This window comes from Lissotriton vulgaris, chromosome 4_1, assembly GCF_964263255.1.
Source record: "Lissotriton vulgaris chromosome 4_1, aLisVul1.2, whole genome shotgun sequence".
NCBI lineage: Eukaryota > Metazoa > Chordata > Amphibia > Caudata > Salamandridae > Lissotriton > Lissotriton vulgaris.
Window position 1 is genome coordinate 2,115,367,990 of NC_141691.1, and position 13,549 is coordinate 2,115,381,538.

General features: G+C 42.2%; 1 protein-coding gene across 1 annotated transcript in view; it reads left to right on the plus strand.

Annotated features, from left to right (window-relative positions):
* Window positions 1-13,549, plus strand: part of LOC147725153 (acetylserotonin O-methyltransferase-like) — a 329,550-nt gene that overhangs the window by 148,706 nt on the left and 167,295 nt on the right. The window contains exons 4-5 of the mRNA XM_086966546.1: window positions 6,825-6,893; window positions 9,569-9,687. Of these exons, the coding sequence (XP_086822672.1) occupies window positions 6,825-6,893; window positions 9,569-9,687 (188 nt within the window). The remainder of the gene's footprint in view (window positions 1-6,824; window positions 6,894-9,568; window positions 9,688-13,549) is intronic.

Below are 13,549 nucleotides of genomic sequence, written 5' to 3' on the forward strand. Positions count from 1 at the left end.
AATGGCAGAATATAGACAACAAAAATATCAAATTTGAGGTAAGTTAATAATAATTTTTTAAAGTATTTTTTATGTTAGTATATGTGTGAAAAGTGTATATTTATTTTATCATTTATTTTAATTAATTAATTTTATGGTATTTAATTTTTGCGTAATATAATTATGTAGTGGGTTGTGGGGTTATAGGGGAATAGGGTGGGAAGTAATTTCATTATAATAAATTAAATATGTTAATTTATTTATTGGTATTTATTTTGAATTAATTGTTAATTGATAATTAATTGGTAATTAATTTAAATATAATTGTTAATTATATTGATTAATTGATCATGTTGTTAATTTCATTAATGTATTTTCTGTAGCGGGTTGTGGGTTGATAGGGGAATAGGGTGGGAAGTAATTTAAATATAATTATTTAAATGTTTAAATGTATTTATTGGTATTTATTTTGAATTGATTGATATTTAATTTTTTAATTGGTAATTAATTCAAATATAATTGGTAATTCATTTTAATTAATAGTTTAATTGTTAATTATGTTAATTTTATTAATTTATTTTCTGTAGCGGGTTGTGGGCTTATAGGGGAATAGGGTGGGAAGTAATTTAATTGTGAATAAATAAATATTGTGATTTAATTATTGATTTAGTTTTGTAATTTTTAATACATTTTTATTTGTTAATTAATTAATTGTTAATTGGTAAATAATTTGTATTCATAGGTGATTATTTGTAATAAATATTTTTTTGTATTTTTAATTGATTAATTATATTATATACAATTGTTGATTACTATTAATTAATTTGTATTTGCTATTAATATTTAATTCATTTTTATTCATATATGAAGTATTTACTTTCCCTACTGTTGCACTCTTTGGAGTGGGAATAGTAGTTTTTACCCCGACGCTAACCAGCACTTTCCCTACTGTTGCACTCTCTGGAGTGGGAATAGTAATTTTAACCTTCCCGCTATCCAACGCTTTCCCTACTGTTGCACTTTCTGGAGTGGGAATAGTAATTTTTACCCCTACGCTATCCAATGCTTTCCCTACTGTTGCAATCTTTGGAGTGGGAATAGTCATTTTTACCCCTACGCTATCCAACGCTTTTCCTACTGTTGCACTCTGTGGAGTGGGAATAGTAATTTGTACCCCTATGCTATTCAATGCTTTCCATACTGTTGCACTTGCTGGAGTGGGAATAGTAATTTTTTCCCCTACGCTATCCAACACTTTCCCTACTGTTGCACTCTGTGGAGTGGGAATAATAATTTTTACCGCTACGCTATCCAACGCTTTCCCTACTGTTGCACTCTCTGGAGTGGGAATAGTAATTTTTACCCCTACGCTATCCAACACTTTCTATATTGTTGCACTCTCTGAAGTGGGAATAGTAATTTTTACCTCTACGCTATCCAACGCTTTCCCTACTGTTGCACTTTCTGGAATGGGAATAGTAATTTTAACCCTCCCGCTATCCAACGCTTTCCCTAGTGTTGCACTCTTTGGAGTGGGAATAGTAATTTTTACCCCTACGCTATCCAATGCTTTCCCTACTGTTGCACTCTCAGGATTGGGAATAGTAATTTTAACCCTCCCTCTATCTAACGCTTTCCCTTCTGTTGCACTTTCTGGAGTGGGAATAGTCATTTTTACCCCTACGCTATCCAACGCTTTCTCTCCTGTTGCACTCAATGGAGTGGTTATAGTAAATTTTACACTTTCGGCTATCCTACGGTAAAAAAATTGTAAATATTTTATTAATATTACGTTTATATATATATATATATATATATATATATATATATGTATTCATTTTTATTTATTTTTAACTTACATTAATTATTTATTAATTTTAAGGTTATTTTTGTAGTTAATTATATTTATTATTTCATAAATTTTTTATTAATTTAAAGCATTTAAAAAAAATCGATATTTGGACTAACTATATTTTTTACATCGATATTTTTGATTCGATATTTTTGTACTAACCTGTTTAGAGATAGGAGGTCGATATTTTGGTATTCTATATTTTTACCTCGATATTATTGTAACTCGATATTTTTGACCTCGATATTGTTTCAGTGATCCATTTAATTGTAGCAACTATTTCCCTTTTTTTGAAGTTTTTTATTTAGCGCAAACTCTACCCGAAGGTAGTGGAGGCTTTAACGAGCACCAGTTACATTTCACAAGAGGACACATAGGTTTTCAGTATGCACGAGATTAAGTGATTTGCCCAGAATCACAGATGTCGAGCCCGTGCAGAGACTCAAACCCGTTTCCAGCCGACTCCAAGAGACGGCAGCTCTGGCTGTAACCAGACTCCCTCTCAAATTAGCAGAGGCCAACCCCCGAAGGGGGCCTCAAGTGCTGGTGCCTTAACGGCCACCGAGACCCACGAGTAATGAAACCGGTTGGAGCTGGTTAGCGCCACCAGGAAGGGCCGCGTGGCGAAGAGTGCCCGAGGCCTTCCCCCTCCCCAAGAACAACAAGAACAAAGGGAAGGGGGATATAAGGCGCGCTCCCCCTGGTCAGCTCACCTTCCTCATCAGGGAGCTGGGGGAGCGGCACCAACATATTTCGAGTTCAGTTTTGCTGCAGGGCATAAGGTAGCTATAGTTTTGCCCCATCTACTGTCTTGCCGCCATCGCAACCTGAGAACAGCAGGGAGTGACCAGCAGAGGACTGCACGGCCCCCGCCGGGTCATGGAAGATTGGAGGTGGAATGGACTGAGGCCCGGAGGCCAGAGAGAAAAAGCATGACCCCCAGCTCCCCAGACGACAGAGGGAGGAAGAGGCTTGTGTGCTCAAAGAGCGGCTCCCCAAGCTCCACGGGGATTGAGTTTCCGACTTGTGCCGGTCGCCCAGCGTGAGTGCCCCCTGTGACCTGGACCGCCTCTCAAGGATCAATGGCGTCGAGCGGCACTGCCCTGGACGGCGGAATGACAAGGCGAAGCTGAGAGGCGAAGTCGGCAGAGCGGCCAGGCTTGCCCCCAGAGTGCAATGGGCATCGAAGGAAGGCCCAGGGCAGTGGGATCAGAAGGGAAACGGACCGGAGGCAGCACTTGGGGAAGTGAGGCAGAGGCGCACGGAGCAGCCGGCCCGCCTTCTGCCAACACACCGGCGTGACCCCGGTATACAGGCAGCCTCGAGGGGAACGTGAGCCAGGTGGCAGAGAAGAAGGGGCTCCATACAAGGTTGGTACAGCGTGGCAGTAATGCTGTGGTGTAGAAAGGCATTGATGTTGATGCATTTTCGATGTCAGATGCGGGTTTGCCACAGTCACAGGTTCGTTCTCTGTACTGGTCAGGATTTCGTTTTTGAGGTGGAGCGTGCGGTCGTCTCCGGCCGAGGTGATTTAACCCAGCAGCAACGCCCATTAGCAACAAGAGCTAAGCGCCCAAATGATGGGTCACGTGGTTTGCCGATCTGGGCGCTATGGGATAGAAAGGGTGGCAGCACTTTATTGTTAAGTCCTGCTGCGTTAACCTGAAAGAAGAGGCAGCTGTGGTATAGAGGCCCGGACACTAGGAACTTAGCTCTACACAGTAGAAAGGAGCCCAACACACGGTGCAAAAATATCGCAGGGGAGAGAGGATGTGGTCTGCCTGATATTCTGCCGACTTTGGTGTTGGGGACCAGGGTTGGAGCCTCTGGGTCGCGTCCTCATCATGTGAACACCATGGGAAAGGTGCGTGGAAACACCCACGCAATGCCAATGGAATGCCTTTCTAGGGCACGATAATGCAACTCAGCGATTTGCTCATTTTGGGCTTGCATCGCTCTTGCACCACATTGTGTGGTGCAAGCTCAGAGCAACCCCTTCCATAAATATGCCCCAAAATAATTTGTTTAAAATGAGTAACAAAATAAGTACATAGATGCATTCAAGTGAATCCTCAACAACGGCAAAGCATTGTGGTTCATCATAAACATTTAATGGAAGCATTAGAAAACGGACTATATTTAGCGTCCTATGAGGTCGAACTGTTTATCACCAACTATCGTATTTAAACATGATCGCATGTTATGGGGACAATGGTACATAGCATTATGGGTAATGGAGTTTTTGGAATCAATGAACAGACATTAAGGAGGGAAACGTAGAGCACTGGGCCAATTGGGAAAGAGCAAGGATGGAAAGTATGTTGATAAGGGGGAGGGGTAATGTGAGAACGAGTATAGAGTTTGATCTAGGATGAAGTTGGAAGGTTTTCCATCACGGCAGGTACGCGAGTAAGTATACTGGATTTCGTAATGGGTTTTTTAAGATTGGGTGAAGAATGGGGAGTGTTGTTGTTAAACGGAATGTAAGCGAGGCATGACAGTGGGAATGAGGGTATTTATACACTTGGGTGAAGAGATTGGCACAGAAGAAAAATAGTTTACGTTTAATATACTGCCAAAGAATAATGTGCATTTTACACTGTTTTACCTGAACGCACAATGGACAACGGAGAAACAGTTGCCCTCATCCTACTCGACCTCTCCACCGCCTTCGACACAGTCTGCCATAGCACCCTCACACAACGCCTCAGCAACGTCGGAATACAAGGAAAAGCCCTGGACTGGATCATCTCATTCCTCGCCGGAAGAACCCAGAGAGTCCGCCTCCCCCCTTTCAAATCAGAGGCCACCGAAGTCATCTGCGGAGTACCACAAGGATCTTCACTCAGTCCCACCCTCTTCAACGTCTACATGAGTCCCCTTGCATCCATCGCGCAACAACACAACCTCAACATCATCTCCTACGCTGACGACACCCAGCTGATCCTTTCCCTCACCAAGGACCCCAACATCGCCAAAACCAATCTTCATGAAGGCATGAAAGAAGTAGCCGAATGGATGAAAAACAGCCGCCTAAAACTCAACTCAGACAAAACAGAAGTTCTCATCCTTGGATCTTCCCCCTCTGCCTGGGATGACTCATGGTGGCCACCGGCCCTGGGCACAGCTCCCATACCCACGGACCACGCACGCAACCTAGGCTTCATCCTTGACTCCTCCCTCTCGATGACCAAACAAGTTAACGCAGTCTCATCTTCCTGCTTCAACGTACTTCGTATGCTTAAAAAAATCTTCCGTTGGATCCCCACCGAAACAAGAAAGACAGTCACCCAGGCACTGGTCAGTAGCCGACTGGACTATGGAAACACCCTCCACGCCGGAACCACAGCCAAATTACAGAAAAAACTCCAACTCATCCAAAATGCATCAGCCAGACTCATACTGGACATCCCTCGCCAAGCTCACATTACCGCCCACCTGAAAGACCTCCACTGGCTCCCTGTCAACAAGAGAATAATGTTCCGTCTCCTCACCCACGCACACAAGGCCCTCTACAAACTAGGACCGACTGCCTCAACACACGACTGTCCTTCTACACACCCACCCGCCAACTAAGATCTTCCAACCAAGCCATCGCTATAGTTCCGCGCATCCACAGATCCACCATGGGAGGAAGATCTTTCTCCTACCTGGCGGCCAAGACCTGGAATCCTCTCCCCACCCATTTCCGCCTCACACAGAACCACTTTTCTTTCAGAAAGGAACTTAAAACCTGGCTGTTCAATAAATAACGATCCCCCTCCCAAAAGCGCCTTGAGACCCTCTGGGTGAGTAGTGCGCTATACAAATTCCTGAACTTGAACTTGAACAATTGTGTTGATCAACTTAAATTAATGAAATGAGTTCTTGTTAAAATAGCAAATGGATAATTGTTGGTTTTTATTATTGTTCATAGTGACCCCTGATGAAGGGCGCCTTTAACGCCCGAAATGCATTGGGATTTTGACAAATAAAGCTGCTTGTGGTTAACCCTGCATCATTCGTATTTTGCATGAGGTCCGGATGGACACTGTTTAAATATTAGAAGCTTGGAAAAATGGCATACCATTCCGGTTGTGGATTCATGGTCAAGTAAAGAAGAATATGATAGCTTTAAGTGGAGAATATGGTTTAAATGGAGTACATGGATAAAAATGGAAAATGGAAAATATAAATACGCCCATGGTGGGCATTCCGCAGTGCGTTTGGAGGGGGCAAGAAGGTGTCCCCACCTCGTAGTTTCCAAAATATTTTGGGACATATTTATGAGTGCTTTGCATCATGCTTGCACTGCGTAACATGGTATATGCATGATGCAAACCTCTGAGTAATTTTTTTTGAAGTCACATAAAGCCACTTTGCGTGGCCTTGAGTGGCTTAAGACATATGTGCATCGCTGCTTTACTCTGCACAAGGGAAGTGATCCATGGGCTTTGCGGTGGGTGTTCTGATGCTTCTCCCATGGTTTTTGACGCAATCACAGATTTATCAAACCTGATAACCCTGGGAATGCGCTAAAAAAATGCCTTCCCCAGAGAGGCGTAATGGGAGAAAAGTCTTTACTTCCCCTGCTTGTTTCCTCGTTCTATCTGTTCTGCACTCTGCAGCACACATAGGAAGAGGAAAAATGCCTCTTAAGATTCTCTTTGTGCAGTAAGGTGCACCTTCCTGCACAAAAACAATGCTGCCGACAGCACAGGCACTCATGCACCATGGTGAATGGGGGCCTGCATTGCCGCTAGGCACAGGATTGTGCCCCAGTGCAGGAGGAAAGGACAGGCATCCGCTGTATGTCTTAAATACAGTGCATTGTTGCCCTTTCCCTGTGATGCAGGGCAGCACAGCAAAGTGCCTTGCTGTGCTGCATTGCACGGCATTCTTTATAAGTATGGTCCTTAATTGCCTGCCTATAACTGGAAATGTGAGTTAGAGGGAATGCTGAAATCTTGATGAAAATGCCTATTTAAAGCTCTTGTTGTTTTATTTATTACAGGGAAGGGAGATGTCAGCACCGCGGAGTGATTGGAAAACCATTAAATGACACGTTTGCGGCGCTATATCGGTAATGTTAATTGCATTTTGTTTCTACTAGAATAGGAATTGCACCATCACTGTGCTCATTCATTTACAACACCAAAATGAGCAATATGTAACTTGTGCATGAGTTAATTTTCTCCTAATTTTATGATGTCAAGAGTCTGTATATTGAATGGTTCCTATAGCAGTGTATTTGTTGAACTTTGATCGGAATCCAATTATCTCGATGATAATGCCCACTATGGTGGTGACTAATTCAAATAGAGCATGAGCAGCAGTGGTTTACAAACCTCTTTTTGAAAAAGGTACAATAACTCTGGGTCTTTTCCAAATGCGCTGTTAAAGTAATGCAGATTGACTGACATTGTTTTGTGATATGATAATATGTGTACAGCTGGGTACAGCCATGAGAGTAATTATTCCTGGTGGACTGATACTAGCTCAAATGATTCCATGTTTTGAAAGGCTTGCTTTTATAAGTAGTGTTCTGAGTCGCCATTTTGTCAGATGGATAGCTCCATGAAGAGCCTTTAAATAGCATTTTTCATCTTTGTCCTTAGTACAATATGCTCAATTTAATATTCATGTATAGACCTTGAGATATAGAATAGAGACTCTACAAGATGTATGGGAGAAAACATATTAACCAAACATGCATGAACCGAGATCAGTAACTCACATAACTCTAGTGTCAGGAAAGTAAGGGACTGATTTAAGGTCCATCTCTAGAAACCACAGCATCCATTTTAAGACACCACCCCTGGGTGTCCGGGCATGCTGAGGAGCTACTGGTCTCTGAAGCTCCGCCCATGTCCCTGAGGTGTGGAACTGCGGCTGCGCAGCAGAACGTCTGCCATGTATGTGGGTATTTGATATGGTGGTCTGCCCTGAGAGGGGAGAGAGGGGGTTCACTCCCGCTCTCTCCTGGAGGTTGCCATTGGGCACCGGACTGCAGCCTGGGCTGTCCAATGGCTGTCATCCTTCTTTTCCAAGACTGCCAAAGGTCTCCGCTGTACTCTTATCCGGAAGAGGCGCTGATGCTTAGCCCTTGGAATGGCAGTAGAGAGGACAATGGACACAAGATAACGGTGTGATGGGAACACAAGGGTACCAGTGATGGATGTCTCTCTTCACCTGCTGATGATGCAGGAGGAACAACTGGGCATGCAGAGGCCGCAGCCTTCCTGTGTGTCCCGAGGCCACCAACGTCCTGTGCCCATGTTGCCTACTTCCTCCCTGGTACGAAGCGTACATGGCTCTATCTCGTGTCAATGCTGTATAATATTACATGATGTGGCTTCAACATAGGGCTCAATGTCACTCTTCTGCCAAATTGAAAAGGGCTGTGTAACTGCAGTTACAATTAAAAGCAAGCACTTCCCATTCTAGTTGGTAACTCTTTGCCCTTCCGCTCAAAAAACAAATCAAACCTTAGAATGATTTGATTAATTAAAGCCAGAACTGCTCCCAAGCATCATTTACACTTGCAGATTAACCGCATCGCTGCGGCGGTTATTTTCGCGCTACGCGGCTTTTTTCTAAAAGCTGCGTTAGATGCCGAGCTCAGCTCGTCATCCGCACACGCCCCCCGTGGCTGATGATGAGCTGAGCTCGTCATCAGCATCGAAGGGGTTAACTGATAGGCACATCTGAATTTCCTTCAGGCAAGCAGCTGATAACGATCTAAATTAGACATCCGGGGACGGCGGTCTTTTTCCATAAGGAAAAGCAAAGGTTTTGGATTGAAGGGATGAGTAAAGCTGGGGAATGCGCGACGCCCTTCCCAGGAATCAATGCCATCCTGGGGGTTGTGCACCACAGATTGAAGACCAGAACTCTATGTTGTAGTTGAGGGAAGCAAAATGTGAATGATGCACTAACAGACCAATGGATGAAGCCCCTTTAAGCAACTATATTATACATATAATTTTAGCAAAATCAAAAGATCTTGGTTAGCGCCAGAACTACAAATCATGTGCATGCGACCACACCTCATCAGTAGACAGTATGTATATTTGAAAAGGGACCCACATCATTACAAATACAAGTGTGGAGTAAAGCAGTTGGCCTCAGTTTGACATTTTGCCAGCTTTAAACACCACTAGGACACCCCAGTTTCTTACTGGCTTTTGTTAAGACATCATGGTCCGTATCATGATTGTCTTTTCTGGTGCATCACAGAGGTGCACGCCTGTTTTATGCACTTGCAGGGCGTAAAATTCAGGTTATTTAGCTCGATATTTCTACCAATTTGTGCATACATTTTATCCAGCACAGCTCAGAAACAGAACCAGATGAGTATTGCCTACATTTTTTTTTAGATGAGCTGTCTGAAAATAAAGTTCTAACTCAGACAAATATTGGGTTTAACAAGCACTTTACACCCTGCCGGCGAATAAAACAAGCACTTGGCTCTGCACTTTTCAAGAAAATCCCTGCTTGCTAGGGCTACTAATGACATATTGCAATGGAAAATTATTAAAATAACCTTAAAAAAAAAGAACATTAGGGAGAACCTAAAACTGTTGAACTTTGTAAAAGTTGTATAAAAAAAGTATTTTTGAATAATTGTCAAATTTCTAGATATGCAGAACAGGTCTGACAAAAGTAAGTGCACTTATAAAGATGCTTCTCAAACTGCTCAGACCATTCTTAAATATAAATATCCTTCAAAATGTATCCTTTTTGTTGTATCTCCAGGTCAGAGGATTCAATGTTAAAGTTTATGCAGTTTTTGAATTCCATGAGCACTTTATATGACAGGGATGTGGTAACAGCCTTCGATCTTTCACCGTTCTTAAAGGTGTGCGACTTAGGTGGTAAGTAACACATGTGCGCCCATGAATGTGTTTACATGAAAATACAAGTTAAATGAATGAAGGCTTTTTAAGTTCAAATGAAGTTCATAAAGAGGAATTGTGTATTTGCTAAGTACCACAAAACATTCAAATGCAGGATAATGGGAAATGGAACAAAAATTGATTAAACAAATTCAGCGTAAGTCAACAAGACCAATCATTACTATTGTCTGAATATACATTTAGTGGGACCAAGATCATCCCTACCAAATAATTACCCCCCACACCCGTCCCTCCAAAGGCATACCATGGGCGAATCAAATAGTCTTATATGACCCCCATTAGAAAACACCAGTTGACTGCCTCCTTTGTTTTTGAAGTACGATCTACCAAGTGTTAGTGGTAATCATGGTTCAAAGAGGAGTTGGAGTGCAAGAGAATACAGAAGGTTAAATAATAATATGTTACACCAACGTTCACATACAAAGGAACAGAGCGCATGCTAGAAACATAATGTGCACGTGTAATGCAGTGGCGGAAGCCTGTGCGCATGTACACTTAGTAATGAGCTCACTACAGTGCCCTAATAGCCAATGCCACATGTCTGTAGGGCAGCGCTACCCACTGGCTCAGGTCTACAGTACGGCCCAGCAGGTTGTTAAAATGAGACAGACATGTGACTGAATGAGGTCAGAGATCACATCATTATGCATGGAAACATTGCTTGTTCGCACCTGCGTACCCAGGATGATGCACCCCACCCCTCCCGCAGCACTGCGCTCAATTGGAACCGCTGTGCACCCAGGCCCCACTGCTCACCTGCTGTCATTGTTGTCTGTGCAAACACTACGAGCAGCAGTGTTCACAATTCAGTTGCAGTGTTGATTTCAGGATGGTGTACACCTCATGGATCCCTTTCGAAACACGATGGGCGGTAGGGTTCACAATTTATAGCCCGTGTTGATTGCCAGGATGGTGTTCACCTCATGGATCCCTTTTTTTTATTGCACATTGTGATATGCGAGGTGGATGTAGCCATATCACCTGAGGCAGTGGGGAAGAACTGGGACATGTGGCGTTGTCGTTATCCTATTTATACGCATGCAAAATGGGCTGGGCTTGTTTACGCCAGGCCAACATAGGTGTATGAATAACTGTTCCGGGGATTGGGCGTTGTTCAGTTCCTTGCTGGCCAGGAAGTGTACTTATGTGTGTTTGTTTTGCAGGTTTGACGTCGCAAAATGCACTATTTATATTAATGTAACATGTATTAGGAGGGCGGCAATTATCGCGAATGAGATGCTGTTCGAAAAGATTAAATGGCGAACATCAAGTGTCGTTGTCAAGGTTGTGGATATGCGCAGACACACATGCCAATGGTTTGCGGTATTATTGAAAGAGTTGCTATCACAAAGCATACAGATGTGACTGTGCTTGGATGGAGAGAGGATCAGCAGTGAGGCTATGTCACACAAATTGATAACGCTCATTACAGTCAAGCAATGTATGTCAAACGTGAATCTGAAAGTCTCACATATGACACTACTATATTGATAAAGCCTGACAACTGAGCATACAGCAATACAAATCTACACATTACCGTTTACTGTTTGTCACCTGAAATCTAGGATGTGCACTCTGCCTGTGGCTAATGATACTTCTTAGAGTCACCAATACCCTGGCCGAAAGGCAGCACAATAATGTGCACACACACATGGACCAGGGGCATTGTGTAACACACATTTGTTTTTTGATGTAACATTTGAGATGCATGGCCATCACATGTGGAAGGCTAATGTATAGACCATGAATATTGATCAAGATGATAGTTGCATCTTGAGTGCAGTATAAGATATGTGTATACAGCAAAAAACGCTCCTTAAGCAGAAGAGGTGTCTCTCATCAAACGCGGTAGAGTGAATGACTAAAATGGGGGAGGTCTTCCAACTGTTACAATGGGAAATGGTATGAAGCAATCAAATGCATTTTTTAAGGTCACATGGCAAACGCGCACCGAGCATGCAAGGAGGTGACACCCAATGCAATTCTGAGAAAATATATTTATCATAATATAAGTTTATTAAAGTTAGAAATATATAAATTTTTAAAATATTTTAGATTATCCCTTGCTCTCATATACTGTTTAAAGTTATTTAGATATACTTTTGAGACAAAAAAAGAGGGCATGGTGTACCCGGCGCAACACTATACGTCTGTGACATAACACAGGGCCTGGCAGCATGCACTCGTCGCATACGCAACGCGCAGTGGACGAGACCCTATATGTACATGACGTAACGTGTGGCTTGGTACTGCGTACCCGTTGGATACCAAAGTAGCAGCTGGGACAACTTCATGCGTATATGAGGTTACGTGGGATGTGTTGCCACAAACCCGTCGGATACAAAATGTGCATCAATATGGTGGATCGGATTTGCATGGTGATGGAGCTTGGAACGCTACCGGTATGGAAGTGCAGTATTCTCAAAAAAGAGATACAAATTTTTGAGGGAAGATATAAAAAACTTCTTAATTTTTAAAGTTAAAAAAAGAAGTATAATAGAGTTCCAAAATATTTACAAATACAATAGAAAAATATAGGTTTTATAAACATTAAAATATGGAATTCACTGAAAAAATCTTCGGTTTTACAGACATTATAGTTAGGAATTAGCATTTAAAAAACATTATAAATGTGCTAAAAAAACATAGGTTTCAGGGATGTTATAGATGTATAGACCTAGGCAATAGTGGGTGGTATGTAGTATCTGTCATTGTTGTGTGTATGGTTTCAAATATAGTAGTCTGGATTTTAGAGTGCATGTATCAAATTTTATATTAGGGCATCAGTATATGCATCAGATTTTCACATGGATGATGTCATCAGTGATGTTATCGTGATGTCATCAGTGATGTCACTGACCATGTCATGAGTCATGTAATATGTGACGTCATCATCAGTGCATTGCGGTCGCGCGAGTTATAGTTAGCTCAACTAACTATGACATGTGAATTTCTCTGATTTTAAATGAGTCAAATGTCCAAATAACTATAATGTCCCTGAAACCTATGTTTTTTTGGTGAATTTCTAAGGTCTTTAAAATGTTAATTCCTACCTATAATGTCTGTAAAACCTATGTTTTTTCAGTGAAAAAAAAAAAAAAAAATATATATATATATATATATATATATATATATATATATATATATATATATATATATATATATATATATATATTACCTACTGGCTATCGCCAGTAGGTATATATAGTTAGGATTTTTTCCCTATGGCATTTTTGAAAATTCTATGTCTAATAACTTTGGCGTTTGTGGACGGAATCGGCTGAAATTTTCAGGAAAATGGCACATTTTGTTTCTGAGCAGCCCTTGAAAATCTGGGGGGGTTTTGTCGAGGGGGGGCCGAGAAAAAAGGGGGGTCCCAAAACACGTTTTTCCCATGTTAATTTCCATAGGGCGGTTGGACTCACTTTTAGCTCGAACGGCTGAATGGATTTGCACGAAACTTGGCAAAATTGTAGGGACTGTTAGCCCGATGTGCCTTTGCTAGGTCTCAATATATGTGCTCCAGTAGTTTTTGAGAAATTAACGTTTAAATCAAGATATATATCTGTAACAGCGCTCCAGGCTGCGCTCCGGTTCGCTTACTTTTCGCGAAACGGAACTTTGAGCGCAGAAAGCTGATTGGCTCTCCGGTGTCTGTCAACATTCTAAACAGTCCGGAGCGGCCGCCATCTTATCTCTCGGTAGGATCGAGAGAGAAGAAGAGGTGAAAAACGAAGGGGGAATTTAATGAAAGGGGGCAAGGTATACCCCTCTTGACCCCCTAGGAATGTTGTTGGGGTTATTAAAGGGTCCCGTGGGG